The following is a 19,455-nucleotide window of genomic DNA, read 5'->3' on the forward strand; positions in this document are numbered from 1 at the left end:
AGGAGAAGCGGGTTCATGTCAAGTTGAAATTCATGCACATTTTTATTGAACAGTTATATAAAATACTTTTCATAGTTGCAAGTGCATGCCTCATCTGCCAACAGTTCTGAAGTTAAATTACAAAAGCAAGGCTTCATGTCGTGTAGTGAATTACTTGGGCACTTAAGCAGTTCTTAAAAAAGATCAAAGATTTTTTTTTTTTGTTTCCTCTTAAAGTATTGAGCAGTATCAAACCTGTAACTGATATACAAAGCAGAGTTCCAAATAATAATAGTAATAATAATCAAATTACACTTTCTGTGGCACATTTACAAAACAGAACAAAACCAATTTACCTGTTATATGACACAAATAACTAATCATGCATTTTTGAGTTACACATGTAACCACACACCTCACAAGAATTGTCAAACATGCTTAATTGGACTGTGTGTACTTACAAGCGCAGGTTAAAAATATGATTTCTCATCCATCTTAGATAATTAAATGCTTCAATTACAAAAGAAGTTGAAGGCATAGAGCATCATGGTGTTAATTTAAAGTATGCAGTTATATCCATTATATGTTCACTAAAGCGCAATATATTTCAAAACAGGCCTCCACAGCCAAGGTATTCAGATTTTCTATTTCCTTTGTTTGATTTTTATAAAACATGCATAGGCAGACACTTTAAGTTTATTGTATTCTTTTTTTTTTTTACACAATATAAGTTCTCTATTTTTTTTTTTTTTTTACTTTGTTCGCAATACTTAAAAAGAGAAAAATTAACACTCAGTTCCAGCAAGCCACAATAAATCTACCCCTCCCCCACCCACTCCAAAAGAGACAAAAAATAAACATATTTGCAAATGATAGGTAAATGTAAATTCCAGTTATGAAACTCAAGAAAATAGGTATTCATTACCGAGTTATTTAGCCATTATACAGAAAAATCAGGTCAAAGCACACACCAAAAGAACCTGAGGTAAGCATAATATGTACAAAACCATAAAACGTTCCATTATTTGGCATTTTGACAACATTGCAACATTCTTTTTAAGACTGCCTAATTAATTTCAGAGCTATTTAATAAGAGTAGCAAAAAAAAAAAGTTATCAATAAATAGTCCTTATTTAGTTTGTACACCCTTATATGTTAAAAACATTATCTCATGTTCTGTCCTTTTTAGTGCTGTAATTTTGTAAACGTACAATAGTTAGTAAGAAGGTACACGACTTTCCATTTCGGTGTAAATGAGCAAGGGTCTTTCAAGGAAAAAAGAAAATGAATCACCTTTAAGATCTCTCTACACTCCTTGTCTCTGTCTCTCTCTGTGATACTGCACTGTGGTGGAGAATCAAGCACAACAAAGGCCTGACTGTTCAGACATGTGAACCGGCAATAACTTAGCAGATTTGACTATGAGCTAATATTTTGAAGGCATATCCAAAGACTAGCAAGTGAGATGTCCCCCCAGTATGAGACATAGATGCCTCCCCCCCTCCACTCTCTTAACACTCCCTCCCCCGTCTTTCTACTCCTTCACCCTTTGCCCCTGTTCTGTGGTGGCGGGCCGTGATGAGTCTGAGGGCGGGGCAGCCCCGTCGGCCAAGGTGGCGCCTGCTGTCGGCCTTCACTGGATGTTGCTGCCGCTGCTGGTGCTTCCCTTGGCATCTGTGCCGTTGGTCTCCGAAGACAGGGCCTTGTTGAGGGAGTTGAGGCTGGCGTCGGAGGGCAAGGCGTCTCGCCGCGGCGGCATCCTCTCGTTGATGCGATCCAGACCCTTCGCCTCCTCGAAGCTGGTGATCTTGTGCTGGGGTGAGAAACCCTTGATGGCTGTTGAGATGCAAGAAAAATGGGAAACAAAGGGAGGAATGAGATGTGGTTTTTAAAAGGGAAGAGCTTAAATGAAAGAATGGGGTCACACTCACATTTCACCAACACATTACCAGATCTGGCTTATCTTTGGTTTTGCTTTGGTTCATTGAAAAAACTTGTTTTGTTGAGAAAGCCAGAACATGACGACTTTATCTGCGAAGCCGCTGGCTAATTTAACGACAAGTCATCCGTGAAAAGCGAGTAACTGAAAGGCTTTTGAACATTATAATAAAACTATATGATGTTTATCTCTAAAGACCTTGCTTTTCAATGAATAAGTTGACATTTTGGAACACACACACTTATTCTCTTCCTTATGTAGAATTGGGCGAAAAGATCAGTTCGCTTAGCATAAATACTGGAAACGGGAAAGCAGCTAGCATTGTTCTATTTAGCTCATCTAAATTCTGAATGCGAAAACAGCCACTTTTGGCCACAGTTTGGTCAAATTAAATGTTGAGCTATTTTCTTGTTAGGGTACAGTAACAAGTCATTTCAACACTTTGCTGGATGTTAGCAAACAGCTAAGCTACCTGCTGCTGATATTTAGGCTTACTGTAAAATGAACCAGATGTATATGAGAGTCGCATCGACCTTCTCCTCTAAGTCTATGCAAGGACGTGAATAAGTATATTTCCCAAAACATTGACTGATTCCTTTGAGTGAACATAAAGACTTTACATATGACGCGACACAAATCTGTAATATTCATGAAGCTGAACTAAATCTCCAACTGTTGATATAACTCTTTAAATGTGTTGTTTTTAATAAAAGCATATCATATTGATAATTCTGAATGTTTGGTGGGTTGATAACAGGCGGACAATTAATATAAAAATAATAACTCATTTTAATGTAATGACAGAACACATTAACACCAATAATTAGAGATTTTAAAATTCTATAACTGCACAGACAAAAGGATCACAGAATCCTTCTAAATCTATGGAAGGAACTCCGGGCATCAGGGTCAACAGGTTTTCACTGGGCCATCAATCAATGTTTTAATGAGAATCTGCGAAAAAGTCATCTACAATACTGGACCTAATCTAATCTGCTGGTTGTACAACTTCATCATCGCATGGACTCTAAAAAACACATGAGTTTAAACTATGGCTAATATTAAAAACGTTTTGACTCAGGCGCATTCTGGAACACCTGAGGACCCCGAACATCCAGATCGCCCCTTCACGCCACAGATTGAAAAGAAACAACAAAAAGGGGGAAGAAGGAGAATGATCAAAGAGACAAAAAAAAATGAGGGAAGAAATAAAATAAAAACACTGGAGTGGAGCCCACTGAGACATTCACTTCCACAAAATAGAACCACGCTGAGACTGAGCTCACGTACAAAAGACACTACAGAGGTACTTGGGGGTGCTAACGACTTGTTCAGTCTGCTTGGAGCATGCAGCAATTAAGGGTTCACTGGAAGTTATGAGGGGTGGAGGTCAAAATTGGATTCAAACTGGAGTTAAATAAAAACAAGATCAGATTCAACTGAACTGAATAATGGAACTGAAAGGCTCTGTCAAAATGCCATTGAAATGAATAAAATCAGGCTGATTTAATACAAAGGTATCGCAACTGTCAACTCAGCGCTGTTTTATTCAACACAGTGGGAACTGGCATAGCAGTGCATTATTATTCCAACATTCAGCTTGATCGAGTTTCATTTCTTTTCCATTTTTCACTGCAAAAGATTTACTTCCACCTTTCATAAAGGCCAAGGGTCGGAACGGTGATAAATACTATGATTGCACAGAACATGACCCTTTACTAGAATGAGTGAAGGTTTCATTTTAATGCACAATTTGAGGATGGTGGAGAGGGGCGAGATGGGGAGCGTAGTTGTGTTGCTGCATAGCACAGGTCAGACACAGGTTATTAGCAGCTCACAGGAAAGAAACACGACACAGCAGGGCCACAGAGGATCCACATGGAGAGAGAAGCAGAGAAGAGTCTCGGCACTACAATGGACTGTCCTCTATGGGGCTAAAGAGGAAATACTGGACAATTCCAACGTAAATAGCAGCTGGCAAACTACTATTTAGCTCGCAGTTGAGGTTGTTCTTGCGCCAAAGGCGATGTCAGTAAGAAAAAAAAAAAAAAATTGGTTTTAGGTAGAATCCAATTTGGATTGCAAAGCCTCCTGTGGAGCGATTGTCTCTGCTAAATCAGATTCAACTCCAAAGAAAACTGTAGTATTATTGTATTAATGCAACAACAATGCACAACTGCTTCAGTTGTTTCAAAGGGAAAATATCATCATGAGCTTTCATAGCAAGACTTCAATGTGTTGAGTGAGGGCAGAGCAGGGTGGGGGGTAGCTATCCCTCTGATGTCAGAGACAAACCACAGTAAGATTATGATGAAATTAAAGAGTATAAGCTCCTGAATCTCATCTCTGTGACTTCATTAACATGTTTTATGCCGATCTGCTGGTTCCTTCTGTGCATATATTCTATCTGACATTTGAGCTACTGTAGGACCAAACTGGATTTTTAAGGTTAATAACAATAATAACTTGTGAATTTAAGAAATTATTTCTCAACTACCTTATACATATTTTGACATTTCTGTGACACAAGTTTTTGTTACTTATCGGCCAACTGATACGTCGATGTAAACAATAAGCTAATATCAGCCAGTACATGGGTCAGGACAATTTAGTTGTCTGGCTCTACAGGATACATTGTGTTGTTCCAGCCGGTGCCTCTGGTATCTGGTAAAAGTTCAGTACAGCTGCCAGATGACCCGACGATGGCCATACATTCACACGTCCCACGCAATGCGATTGTGAACGTGAATTTCCTCAAGTGCAATCTCCATCCTGAACCTGGAGAGTCTGATCATTTTCTTTGAAAGATGCATAAACAGTGATATTTACGATGTAAAATGGTTTTATAGCACTTTGCATAAATGCAAAAATACATTCTCTAAAGTTACTATTCATTTCTTGCTGTTGGAATAACCTGCACAATTGCAAGAAGACGGACATGTGATGTTTGCTTTGCACTCACTCAAAATCACAGCTTGACCTCTGTGATTTTGAAATCTGTGCTATGAAATCCATTCCCCTTTAAAACACATGTGACCACAGGATTTCCTAATTACTTACTTCTTTTTCACTGTTAATACTATGCGACATTTTGTTAGCCCAAACACCCAACACACTCTATTCAAGCAACCAGCGAGATGGATGAAAACCCAGCGGAGCCCCCTGTCTATTGCCATGAAAAGCAACAGAAGAGGGCAGCCAGACCCATTTACCTTCGTCAGCCTCAATAGCTTCAATAGTAGCTGAAGAGAAGAAGAGGGGGGTTGCAAAACGAACGAGAGAAGTGAGCAGAGGAGTTCATTTTGTCCCAGGAACAAATCAATGAGCAGCAAAGACAGCCAATGCCGACAGCAAAGGTTAACTTCATCTCCACATTTTGTGACAGACACATGGGTGTTAGCAAAGAGGGGAGAGGAGGAGGAGGAGGAACAGGAGGAGGAGGAGGAGAGGGATGAGATTTAGCTTTTTGATGAGTTCCAGATCTGCAAAGGGAAGGTGACGCATGTTTGTGGCAGTGAACGACCTCGTGGAGAGGGCTGCATCTTTTAGGTAACTTTGAAAATCAGTGTAGCTGACAGGAGAAAAATGAACACTGCAGGGGACGAACACTGATAGCAAATGCAACACGACAAAGCTGGACATATGGTTAGTTCTAAGAGTTTACATGGAGAAAGGAGAGTTATAAGAGCACAAATGGAAAACAGGGATAAAGGTTTAGGTGCACGCGTGATGGTGGGTTTTATGGCTTCACTGTGAATGTAAAATCGAAACGCTGGAGACACATAAAGCAGCGTCACTGTTGTGTTGTGTGCAACATAAAGCAGCATCTGGAACTGCGGGATTCACAACTTTTGATATAAAATATCAAAAGTGCTGGCGTACGTTTGTGAAGTGTGGAAGGGGAAGGGCGCTTTGGTATAATAACCACTTACCATTTTGTTTTTTGCATTTGTTTTTTTTTTTTTTTTTACAGTCGTCCTTGAGATCATACAATAAGATACAGCATCACTGTGTAAATCAGCTTTACGCAAAGACAGGGATGAGGGCAAAGGGTGACGGCCAAGTAAAAGCCACACAGTACTGAACACTACAGAACAAACTGTCATGAAGATGAGAACAATTTACAAAAAGGCAACAGACTAAACAGAATGGCCAATGGAGCCAACATTTCAGCAGGAGCACACTGGCCTGAAGGAGCAGTGTGATTCTACCAATGTTGCAGCAGGAATCTCTGAACATCACTCTACCTTCTCTGCGGTTCTCTTTAGTGTGGCAGCTGCTTCAGAATGGTTTAAAAACAAATACTCTTCAACTTCCATATTTATGCTGATTTTTTTTTCCATAGCCATCAACGTTACGCAGGCCACCAGCAGAAAAACAATTCTGGTGGTTTCAAGCCCAAGAATATTCCAGAAAGACTTCTAATGCTGGGCTAAAAGCTTCATGATCCCTGTGTCTACTACTCATTTTCAGTGGATTTGCTCCATTATATGAATTTTGAGTTTTCTAATGATTACTCAGTGCACCCCTGAATGTTCAGCCAGAATCACTGAGGCTGAAGCAGAAAAGAGAATCCCTTACTGAGATATGCTGGACTTAATCCTACACATTATTTCATTTCACTTTGGCCCACAGGAGGGCACAAATCAAAACTCAAAAATGCAAATTCAGACGAGGCGAGTTCAGAATTTGTGCACTGTGCCCAGCTGGAGCAAAATTTCTGTCATGCGTTTTGTAAATTCAAACATAAAATCTTAAGAATTCGTGAGAAATTCGTAATAAATGAAAGACATTCTGAAGGGTTTCGCTGCTTTAGCAGAAGTTTCTAGTGGTTAATATTTTAATAAGTCGACATGACTTGTGACACATGTGCATGCCAGGCTACACCCTACTGTGAAACATAGTGTAACTCGCTATAATTAAATACAGCTGCTTTAAAAGGCCTAAAAACATAAGAGACCTGCTTTTTAATGTGAAAACTGCTGCTTCATGAAGGTGCTGGCTGATGCTGTGTGAGAATCCGTGAGAGCAGAGGGAAGTTGTCTGGATTTCTGCTTTATTTTGTGAATGAAAAGGCAGACGGCAACTGTCCCCCTTTTTCATTCACGGTTGGCTGTGTCAATTCCAATTTCATCCTTTGAATCACAGAGAGAGAGAGAGAGCCGTCTCTGTCCTGACAGAGCACCACCGAGATCCACGGCTAGCGCTCAAATGGACAATAAAGTGACCATTTCTGTCAGGACTCCGAGTTCATTTGAACTGTTTGCAAAGGCGTTTTCAGAAAGCCCTCACTTCCTGGCTGCAGCAGCTTGTCAAACTCATTTAAGGGAGTGTTTGGAATTCAACATAGGAGGGTGAACTGAACTCTAAACTTGTCTCACAAAAACAGAAAAGGAAAAAAAAAAACAAAAACAAAAAATAACAGAATACTTGCACAACCGAATATACCTGCAGTTTCTAGGGAGAAAAGAGAAAGAAAAAGATACAGGTAATATTTGAGATCAAACCACTGGAATACAGAGAGAGACGGGAACGGGAAGACAGGGTATAAATGCAAGACATCAGGAGGGAGACACGTTAGAGAGGACAAAGGGACGAAGAAAATCTGCTGAATGTGTAAGGCATTGTTTGGGAAAAAGGGACTCTGTGTAGGAAATATAACTTGTATTTTATGGTACATTATCCAGGAAAAAATACTGCAATGAACTACATTTAAAAAAGAAAGTAAAGCTACACGAAGCAGCTGTTACTGAACTAAACATGCAATATAGGAAGGATACTGACCAAAGCTGCCAGAAACATTAAGCTACACTTACGTTATTACTTTGAGTCAGCAATTTGAAATTCTAGGACCATCACTAAGGGAAAAGGGAAGGAGTCTGTATATAAAGTATCCCCAAACACTGAGCTAGCACTCTACTTGGGGTATTGCTGTGTAAGGGGTATTTATGTGCGCGTGAGAATCCGCTCCGAGGGCCAAAGCTTGGGGTCTCAGGGTACTTGGTGACAGTCTTACCATTCTGCAGCTTTTCCTTGCCACCGGACAGCACTCCGCTTGGCAGCATGCCTGTTGGGGTCAGTCCCTTCAGCGTCAGCACGCTCTCACTCTCCTCTCTGAAATATCCACACAGAAACACACACATTATTTTCAAGGATCAACTTCCTTATCATAACACCTACCACACAGCTAAGCGCTAACCTTTGAGAAAGCAATGAAGCTTGAACGCACCAAACATTCAGTTCCATGTCATGTCATTTTGAACGCAAGAGGACAACGTAAAAACATTCAGGACACAAGTGGTTGTTTTTTTGTTGTTGGCGTACCTGAGCACAGAAAATACCCTGGCCATCTTGCCAATGGCACGGATCTTGTTGCGGATGACCTCCTTACGGGCAGAAGCTGTGGCACCTGGGGGTGGGGGGGGTCAGAGGTCAGACACAGTTACGTATATCGTAACATGCCCTGCGGAGATGTAATGTACACTGCACCGTCTGTGTTCTGCTCACTCATTTAAAGCTCTAAATGCTTTCATTCTTCAAGTGTCTTAAGCTTTAGTCAATGCGCTAAGACAGAGCGAGTCTTTCGGACCATTAGTTCTAACCAGAGGTGCATCAGGGGAACACGATGCAAACACAATGTGGTTACTGAAACCTGAAGTTCAGACTAAATAGTTTGAGTCCATCCACACATCACAACCACTGAGTAAATTCAGTGCATTCATGCTGCCTCTCTGTGCTGCACCACTAGAGGTCTCAAGTCCTTTTAACACCCACATACTACATTCTCCAAGTGCTACTTGAATGTTTTAAACCTCGTTAAATCTTGTGTAAATGGCAAAGTCCTTGTCCAAGCATGTTCGATGAGCACACTCTACGGGAATTTTACTGTGTTGTGTTTTAGTGTTGGAGACTTTTCCTGGACTGGAAAACAAAAGTTTGTTTAACGGGACCATTTTGCGGAATAACAGATTCGGGGCCCCCGGGGAGCCAGCTTGGAAAATGAATGAGTATGAGGGATGGAAATGGTGCTGATGTGTGGTGAAAGGCTGGGTAAAGGAAAGAGCTGACAGTCTAGTTTAAGACTCTTTCCCCTAATTCTTGGTTAAAAGCCCCTTTATTACTTCAGAACAGGACTGATCCTCTGTAGAAACCTAACTTATGTTAATGTAGGCCTGAAAATACACTAACTTGGCTAATGAAAGTGACCCTCACTGAAGCAGGGTTGCTGTAAGCATAACCACTAAAATGAGAACAAAAGGAAGACTCAGCAGCAGTATTAGAAGGCGCTTTACACAGAGATGTTAGTTGACAGACTTGTAAAGATCAAGCACCAGTCAAAAGCCTGTCTAAGCCTATCTATCTCTGCACACAACGACAGGTCTAACGTTTGTACCTTTTTTGGGGGGATATATTAGCTGTCCTTCTCATGAAACACCCCCAGAAGAGAAGACAAGAGAAAGGACAGAGAGATCAGTGGATGGCTGCAGAATGAAAGAGCAGGCGGCAGAGAGGGGGTGGCGGACGGCGACAAAAAAATGAAAAATAAAGAAAAAAAAAGAGGCAAGAAAGCACAACAAGTGTAAAGAAAAATGATGCCTTGAACAGAAAACTCTGGAAAACAGAAAAGAGAATTAGACCAATGTAGTGACCACATCACAGCGTGAGAGGAAGGGAGGGAGAAAGAAAGAAAGAAAGAAAGAAAGAAAGAAAGAGAGGACAATGCAAAAGAAATATGTGGAAAAAGTAGTGAGTTTTGAAACATCAACATAATGGCAACTGGAGATAAAGAGCAAGGCAACAGAATGATTATCAGATATTACAAGGGGACAGTAAATGAGATCATGAGTGAAAAAGACAAAGGAAAGAACAATCCAAATGTCAATTAACTAAATATGCGCTATATAGACAAAAGTATTGGGGCACCTGATCGTCACAACAACAGGGACTTTAATGACATTGAATTCTAAATACACAGACAGCTTTGTAGCCATAACAGCTTCCACTCTTACGGGAAGGCTTTCCAAAGACGTGTTTCTGAGAGAATCTTTGTCCATTCGTGTAGTAGAGCAAAAGTGAGGTCAGACACTGATGTTGGACCAAAAGGTCTGGCTCACAGTCTCTGTTCCAGTCCATCCCAAAGGTGCTGGATGGGGTCTAGGTCAGGACTCTGTGTGGGCCAGTCAAGTTCTTCCACACCAAACTCATCCAACCATGTCTTTATGTACTTTGCTTTGCGCACTGGGGCACAGTCATGCCGGAATAGAAAAGGCCCTTCCCCAAACTGTTGCCACAAGCATGCCATTGTCCAAAATGTCTTGGTATGCTGAAGCATTAAGATTTCCCTTCACTGGAAGTAAGGGGCTGAGCCCAACCCTTGAACAACAGCCCCAAAAAGAGGTGTGTCTGGATACTTTTGTCTATATAGTGTATGAGAGTGGAAATGGCTATAACTGAAAAAGAAATGAGCTGCAAAAGAAACAGTGAAAGTAAGGGTGAGGAACTGTGAAAATAAACGAAGCAGCTCGACTAAAAGCACTGAGTGAATGAGTTGGTGCAGAATGATGAGACGTTAAAAGGAGAACTAATCATTTGATGGCTTGTACAGTGCATGAATGGTAGTCTATTTCCGGTCCCTGATTATTCATTAGCCAACCATGTGAACTTTAGTTCAATCAATTGGAGGAAAAAAAAAAAAAAAGGTTTTAAAAAGTTTCAAATGTAGTTGAAATCTGCACACAACATCCTGACACTACACCCCTGAATGCTGTGTCCAGAGTCAAACTGTGTGAGTCAGTAAACATAAAGAGACAGGAGGAGATGGGAGCATGTGGGACTGATGAGATCATTTCCTGTTTGGCAGCAAGGGGTGTGGTGGGCAGAGGGGAAACTGGTCATCTCACTGTAGATAAGATCTAACCCCAGACCAAACAGCTGAGTCCAACTTGAAACCATTATGTGATGGTAAAAAGCATGTTACTGTATGTATACTGTATGATGTGCTGAGTGCCTAGCAGAGCAAAACATCCACTTCCACCTCTTATAGCGACACTTCAAAGGTCTCAAATTTTGATGTTTTAAGATGTTGATGTTTTTTTCAGACTCTCTAAAGATTCTCTGATACCTTGAGCATCCGCAGGATGTATTTCAATCTGCTGAAGGAAATACAACAGTGATTCACTGGTCCGACCATGCCAAGTGTCAACACTGACGAATGCTTTTAAACTGAAATACATTTAAACCTAATCCTCTGAAATTGATTTTTAATATGTGTTTGTGTGTATTTTTGCAGGTGCGCCTGGTACTCCTATTAGCAAAGGGCTCCCTCTAGTGGGGCTACCACAAACTGCAGTAAGGACTGCAGAGGTTCCCGTCTGTCTGCCCAACTTACCGTCCAGCTCCTCGTCGGTCGTCAGCTCATCGTTGGAACAGATGCTCAGTACGTTCACTAACATCTCAGTCACTGGCAAGAACAAGAAAAACATATTATCAGGCATTGTTTTTGAACACTGTGACTAATGTTCTTGTATCTGTATTAAACCTCCAGCCCCAAAAAAGTCACGTGGCACTGGCCAGACAGACAAAAATTCACCTGATTTACCCTTCCACACACACATACACACCCAGCAAGCATCATTGCTGGGAATGGCCGTGTACAGAACGGTCACACCCAAAATGGGCTTCCTGGCGTGAGTGTGTGAGTCAGTCGTTTGTGATTAATTGACACAGATGTGCCACAGGCACGACAGTAGGCAACCCTAAACTCAAACACCACATGCCTGGAACAAACTTCAAGGCAGTGAGAGAATTCAACCCTCTGCTCATGTTGTATTGAATTGTGTTTACGACAGATTTACAGACCATTTTAACTAGCACATTTCGTAACTTTGCATGTTAGCAGGTTTCTGGCACAAACAAAATCATGTGTATTAAGTGTTATATTTATAATTGACTACACTGTGCTGAACGTCTGTGCTGCATGTCTTGAGGCTGGGCCACAGCTAACTCATCAGAATCAATGATCATTACAACTCACTGGAGTAAACGATGCTCATGTTTGATGTTCTCATTTCGTGTTTATTACATCAAGGGCATTGTGAAAATGTACGCGTGCTCACCCTTCTCCCCGACAAAAGGCAGAGACCATGTGAAAACGTCCATGAAATTGGGCAGCCAGTAAGGGTGAGGTGAGCAGTTGAACTGTCGGATGTTCATCACGTTGTTCTCGTACTTCAGCACTGCAGCTGTGTGGGAGGGGGGTAAGAAAGATGATGAAAGCACTGTGAAATCAGGATTTGAGCCAAGAAAAAGCATCCAATCCAGCTCCATTATCAACCTTCATCATGTTTTCGCCATCTAAGGAGCTGACAGGACATACACGACATGAAAAATATCCAAAGAATGGCAGGAAGGAAGGATGTTTTTTGAAATAAAATTGCCCATAAAAATAAAAATGAAAGATCCTTTAGTTGTTGTAACAAGTAAAGTTATTTTGGCCCTGTTTTTTTGCTGGTTTGTTAAGCAATTCCCTGAGGGTTTTCATGTTCAAGTATTGAATAGAACAATGCCACATTTCCTGGTTAATGATTCTTAAACTGCTCCTGTTGTGCAGGTTTGTGACTACACACACAGCAACTGTTACAGTGCAGCACTTGGCTAAAAAAACTATGGAGAAAAGAGGCCAAAATGCTGTCAAAAACACCGGGAATGAACTGTAGCCTGGCTGCAACTCAAAATTTTGTCAGATGCTGTCAGTCAACCTCTGGATGATGAAGAGTGAAGAAAGAGATCCAGTACAAAACTACCTACACAAAGACATTTTAAGGTGATGTACTGTCATCAGCATTTGTCAATCTCTCACTTTGACAGGACTAATATATGCAGAAATGCAAAATGAGATGTGTGTGTGCTCGAAAACTACACAAGCATCAGAACTAGATGTGCACTAGGAGAGCACAAACATCCACCAAGGCACTCTTATGTGACAATGGTTCTTCTATTACAGAAACCTGTATGAAACACATGACCAAAGCGGTCATACATGCCATCACTGTGAATGAAATTACAGTAAAAACTTTAAAAAACTTTAACTGGGGCAGAACCCCCTTAAGGGCCCCTGGGGGTCCCTGGACCCAACTTTGAGAACCACTGTGCTTAGACATGTAAATCTGCAAATGCAATCACTATACGTCTGGATATATTTTCAGAATCCTGCTGACAAACACACCGGCCCAAATACAAAACCTCCTTGGTAGAGGCAGTGAAGGTAACCTGGGTGTGGAGGTAAGATTCTCCCCTCTGGAACATTTCCTCTGCGTATTGATTACACCCTCCAGTTGGCGAAACTGCCTGCCATCACAGAAACACATGGCTCAGCATTTGGGCTCTATGTGGCTGAGCACTTTTAATTAATCAACAGCAAACCATCAATTTCTGGTGAGAGGAGAAGGAGAACAGCCAGAGGAAAGAACAGACAGGAAGCTAAGGTAATGATATGGCAATGAAATCCATATGATGATCATTTTGCAGGCAATCTGACATGGAATCATGAGATGCAACTGCTTACTCATGCTGACCTGCTATTGCTATTGTCAGAATTTTATGTGCCCCTTCACTTCAAAAACCTATATGAAAAAGATCACTTTAAGGAAATCGTTCAACATAAATTAGCTTATTTAGATGAGAAGTTTGAAACCACTCTCTCCATGGTAAATATGAAGCTACAGCTGGCAGCTGGTTAGCTTAGCAAAAGGCCGGAAAAAGCTAACTAGTGGTGACTTCCCGCAGTGTTTTCTGGTTTCATGGCCACCTTACAATGACAAGCAAACTCCAGGAAATCCATTAAGAAAAAACTCCATAAAAAAAGTCTGCCGTATAAGTCCTTTTAAATTATTCAAGCATGTTCTATTAATCATGTAACGGTAGAGACTGCAGTGGGTGTGGTTAGGTTGGTGAGGCACAGTGAGGCAGAACGAAAGTAGCAAAACAAGCTGTGTGTTGTGTGATAAATTCAGGCCTCATCAGTCATGTTGCACCGCGTAAGGAAAAACTATTTGGAAACAGTTTCAACCCTCAGGATGCAAACCGGGTCTTTCTCTTTGTGCCGTACTGGGTTTATTTTACAGAATGCTTTATCATAATCACACCGCCTGTGAACTGTGTGCTGCTGGCACAGAAACTACCTCTGACCACAGCATGCTCCATGTGACCTCACCCGTGATTAAGGCATAGTGTGAATGTGGGTGCTGAGGAAAACTTGAGAGCCGCCAAACATAAATATATCCACGCTGTATATAGAGACCAAAGCCTCCCTCATACACAAGGCCAGGCTGGCGGCCCAGATCTGCAGAAAGCGGACACCGTAGGGGGACTTTCCTGCCTCCTCCTCTCTCGGGTCGGGAATAGCAAGTCATCAAACCTGGCATCCCAAACAGCTATAACCTCGGTAACAACACAAATCGGGACAGAAAACATCCTGCTAGACTGGGGTTTGCCTCAGTGTGTGTGAGGAATCAATGAGGCATGGTAATGTATATAGTGCAGTAACTATTCAATCAAAGCGGTCCCTTAAGTAATACAAAGCATTACAATTTACTGTTCTCACTCCTGTATGTCAGGCTGCACAAATAATCTCACACACACACACACACGCACACACATCCTCCAACAGGAACTAAAAAAGCTCCTGCAGATATCCATTTATTGTATAATTAATGTAGCGTAATTATCAACATTAGCAAAACACTACTACACAGTTCATTAAAAAAAGTATTGACAAGCTGCACTCAGACCGACTCTGGGGGAGTTTATGTCTGTTCGTTGTCGTATACATAAAAGCAGTGTCATGAGTGGGCAGCCATTGCATAAACATCACATACCGCATGAACATGGTCGAGACACTTGATTGAGTGCAGCCATTGAAGCCCAGGGGGGAAAATGGCAGAGCTGGAGAGAAGGTCAGCTCCCCTGCTGTTGCTCCTTCAAATCAGATTCCCTTTTAAAAGAACAGGGACGCCCGACAACCTTCCTTGAACTCAAACCAGCAGGTCAAGGCCCATTTTCTTTCTTTGGGTGTTTCATTAAACATGCAGATAAGAGCAACAGGAGCAGCTTTCCTGTTATCAGAGCAGGCATTACTACAATTGCAAAATAATATGCAAAGTTATTACACGTACAACAGGAGGTCACAGTTCTCACGAACACCAGCTGTGAGTTCTGTGTTTAACTCCGCTGCTAAATTGAACTCTGCATGACAGCCACTAGATGTCCCTGCTGCTCTGGCGGTGGCCATCAGGGTAGCTGAGGCCAAGCCTGCTGCCACGGTAACACAGATACCGCGAGGTGACGCCCCAGCTCATTAATTATTCATGAGGGAGTGCCTTGTGCTGGTTTCCCCGGTAACGAGGGCTGTTAAATCTGCTTTGAGATCGGGGGGAGATTCCCACTGTCCTGCCCTGACGCTTAAAGCTGACTGCATATCTGTCTCTGATGTCCCTTGTATCAAGTTCCTGTGGATTAGTATTCCATACCAAACGTTTACATCTGCTCGGCCCATTACACTCAGTGCACTACTTCCATTAGATGTCAGACATATGGATGGCAGGCGCTGAATGTAGTCCATGTACAGTTGAACAATGCATGAATGGTTTCTCATTCATTTTCAGTTAGCAAATTAATGAGGCTGCCCACAGTACTCCCAGCAACATAAGGACAAGGTTGGAATAAAATTATTACCTTATCATACATGATAAATGACAAACAGGTGCTTTTTGATTTCAAGTTATTTAGTTGTTTTCCCCCCTAAATTTCTTGCTTTGTTGTTAATGATTTCAAACCAAATCAAATAAAAGCGTCTTTAACTCAAGGTCTACTGACTGGCGCTCGTCTCATGGTCCTCTTCAGTTGGCAGATTTTGCTCAAGATAAAGTTGATGTCAAGTTTTTAAAAATATGATGAGAGAGGAAAGAATTATTCTAACCAATAAGCAGAGTTGGACTCAAAAACAATCATACATACACTTCCATATTCATCCATAATGACCTGAGCACATAATATACCTCAATGAGGTTTAGACCCCAGGTGGTATGGAACCAGGAAAGTCTCTATTGTATAACATTATGTTTTTCTTTTTGTTTTGTTTTTTATTTTTTTTGTTGGCATGAAAAGTTTTGTAACTGAATCATGTTTACAGAAAGCTGAAGGAAAGCCCAGTAACGACCGGAGTGATAACAGATGGGCGGGCATCTGCGGCCAGGGATACTCTTCTCGCTGGCACTCGTGACGAGGGGGAAAAATGAATTCCCTGCTGTGCTGACGTCATCGCTGCCCTAGCTTCCATCCTGCTATTTATTCCAGTGGCAGGGCCACGAGCCAATCACGCCACCCCATTTCCTTTCTCTTCAAATCACCCATCTCTACTACTTACCAATGAGCACACAAGTGTAGGCAGGAAACGGCGTTAAAAAAAAAAAAAAAAAAAAAAAGCGAACCACGTCTAGTCTGACCTGAGATTGAACCTGAGTGATGTCCTTTCACATTCTTCTCTTTCTCAAAATTGATTCAAGTTTCCACCTCATCATCAAACAATGACAGAAGATGAGACATTAATATGGTTATATAAGGTTTAACAGGTGTGAGATGGATCTACTTCAAGCAATCCTTCAGTGTCTCGAGGGTAAAATAAAAGATTAGCGTCAACAGAGTTGGCAGGAACGCAACGTCACTTTTGCTTTTATTCCGTCCAAGCACCATTAACCATTAGGATGCAGCTGTTGCTTTCGGGACCAGTCAATAATGATGCAGCAGAAAACATTCCATTAATACAAATACCGCAAGCAATCTCTAAAGTGTATAACTGCCAAACACTCTACTCCTCCTCCTCCTCCTCTCTAAGCCCCTCTCTCTACTGCAATCACTTCAGGACTCAAACAGTGAGAGCACAAAGAGTGAAAACTGCTAAATCACCGCTGCTGTGTTTTCATTTAACACAACTCCCTTGCCAGCTCAGAGTTGAAGGGGTCAGGGCTGCGACGGACAGCCGGTCAACGCCTGACACTTACTGCAAAGCCAACAGTTTGACTTGAGAGTAGGAGGATTGACGGGTGCCATCTCGAAGCTGGACTTTATAGACTTGCATCCTGAGCATCATTCACACGCTGATTATCCTGACTCAGCTACGAGTTCAATTTACGTCTGGCGAAGGAGTTTTTCCTTGCTTGTGGTGCCTCGTAGATATCCTCCACCCCCTCCCCACTGACAGGAGAATTCTTGTTGTTTGCTTCCACCTACGTGGAGAGGTCTCATTGGTTAATCTGGCCAACTCCCAGCACTATATTGATGGGACCTGCTGATGCCTCCTCCCTCCCCTTTAAGATTTATGTGCCCACTCGATTGGCCATCAATCACAGACATGCTCAGTGGGCTCCGAGCTCTGGCAAGAAGCTAAGAGCGGACCAATTCATTACAGAGGCTTTGGTTCTACCACTGAGCCCCACCCACATGACTGATTAGAAGACCATCAATGAGACTGACAGAGCTGTATTGGTTAGCTGTGCCTGTTCCATTGAAATGTGTTACTGTGGAGGGAACAGACATCAAGCAGAGTCAAGTAAATGACTGATAAAGTGAACTGGGAACCAAGTACTTACATAACCACAACTTGTGAAGTTTTAAGAGCTTTAACATAAAATCTCTGGCAAGGCCTTTAGCTTGAGGGATGTTTATTTGCTTGGGAATTTCTTTCTTTCGCTGCTATTATATTTGTATTTTTACGCCAAAGAGCTATCATATGATATATTTAGCCAAAGAGAAAAGTGTGTTTAATTTTCAAGCAGACAAGGAGTTATGAGAGGAATAAAGTACATGTAGTCCTGCGAGGTTAAGATGTATCTATGAGCTTAAATGAAGTCAGTTCTAAAAACAAACGGAGTAATCTTTTTCTGTCTGATAACCACTCTTGCTCTGGGAGGCATATTATCAGCTGAAGGACAGCCAGTTGCAGATCAAATCAATCTAGATCCTTTGACTATTCCATATTGAGCTCGAGAGGTGCATATGATTTGCCAGGCAATTGGTTTGCCAGAACTAAACACAACAAGCGCCTGACGTCACTTTGTTTGTTTGTTTGTACTCTGTTGTGTTGACTGTAAGCCCTAGGAAGATTAGTTGGCATGGAACAAATCGGGTCCTATTAATAAACAACGAACCAGACAGGCAAAATGCCATGCTGTTTCTTGACTATGCTTAATGCGCAAAGAAGGAAGCACAGAGGCAGCTCATGGGGAAAAGAGCAAACAAATGCAACCTAATCATAGATCAAAAGCACACACCTGAGCCAAATGGGCCGAAAGAAAAGAAAAAGACAATATAGTCACACCAGCAGCACTGCAGTATAATACTCTGTTATGGCATTTCATCATGAGAGGAATTACAAAACAGCATGCACCAGCCCCATCGCTCTTTCCTTCCCACTGCCATTTCCTGTGGTTTGTCCACCGCCACCCTCATCCAAACATGCCCCCACAGCCAAGGCAGATACTGTCTGTTCTCTGGGGGAAAAGTGCTGACTCATAGCACAAAGACAAGCCCATATCTCTGTGTGAGCACCATAGCCCCGCATAGGATGCCACCAGGTGCCAAGTGAACCAGCACAGGGCCATTTCATTTCATACTAGCTACGTCCCTGAAGCGACCTGACCAACATTAGTGTCACAGAGATTTCTGTCTTTGAACAACTGCAGTTCTTTGACAACAAAATTCTGCGCACAAAAGACTCCTGAAGAACTTACCCTTAAAGTGGAAAAATTATTATTAACTGTTAAGTACAAAATAGCTATGATAGAATGTATTTACTTATTTTGTACAGAGACAACGCATATGTATCTGCCAGTGTTAGGTATAAGGCTAACTCAACTGTTGTCCTGCTTCATGGTGGTAAAACAGTCATAAGCTAGAATTCTGTGTATTCTTCTATAATTCTGCATCTTTCTTAAGGACCTGTTAAAGGTCTATTAAGCAATATTTTTGATACTGGGACTAAAACAAAAAAGGCTGTCAGTACTACTTATCCTTGAAAAATATGATGCTGTAAGCAGGTCCCTCCACTCACTTTGTTTTGGGCTTGCTGGTTTTCTGGTGAGTATGAGAACTCCCCCAAATATAACATCATGGTGAATACAGTTCCAACTCTCCCAGAGGCCCAGATGTTTTTCTCAACAGCAAATAGACTAAACCACAACTAAAACAGGTAGTTCATGAGCTTTTTTGGTAACAAATATTTTGACTTTTAACTGCAGGAGTCGTAGATACTGTAGGTGACACCAAAAACATCAATGAAGGGTTCATCTTAAAGATACTGTCATCCAGCATGTATAATACGCAGGGCCTGAAACTCTAATGGAATGAAACACTAATAATGGCATTAAAAAAAAAACCCAAAACATAAAATGCGATTACATTTTGTACAAATCTGAGACCAGCAACAATTCTTCCATATGTGACGTGAGCTCATCCTCTGGCAACTCATGAATACAACATTGTGG

General features: G+C 41.6%; 1 protein-coding gene across 6 annotated transcripts in view; it reads right to left on the reverse strand.

The window, feature by feature from the left end:
• Nucleotides 1-18: 18 nt before the first annotated feature.
• LOC124054343 (serine/threonine-protein phosphatase 2B catalytic subunit alpha isoform) overlaps nt 19-19,455 on the reverse strand; it is a 61,371-nt gene continuing 41,934 nt past the window's right edge. Inside the window, exons 9-16 of one of the 6 annotated variants that reach the window (XM_046380213.1) lie at nt 12,034-12,159; nt 11,307-11,378; nt 9,312-9,338; nt 8,243-8,327; nt 7,935-8,032; nt 7,367-7,375; nt 5,131-5,160; nt 19-1,815 (exon numbers count right to left, since the gene is read on the reverse strand). In XM_046380213.1, the coding sequence (XP_046236169.1) occupies nt 1,613-1,815; nt 5,131-5,160; nt 7,367-7,375; nt 7,935-8,032; nt 8,243-8,327; nt 9,312-9,338; nt 11,307-11,378; nt 12,034-12,159 (650 nt within the window). In that variant the 3' untranslated portion in view covers nt 19-1,612. The remainder of the gene's footprint in view (nt 1,816-5,130; nt 5,161-7,366; nt 7,376-7,934; nt 8,033-8,242; nt 8,328-9,311; nt 9,339-11,306; nt 11,379-12,033; nt 12,160-19,455) is intronic. The other 5 variants (XM_046380214.1, XM_046380215.1, XM_046380216.1 and 2 more) reach the window with 5 other exon arrangements.

Source organism: Scatophagus argus, chromosome 23, assembly GCF_020382885.2.
Source record: "Scatophagus argus isolate fScaArg1 chromosome 23, fScaArg1.pri, whole genome shotgun sequence".
NCBI classification, from domain to species: Eukaryota; Metazoa; Chordata; class Actinopteri; family Scatophagidae; genus Scatophagus; species Scatophagus argus.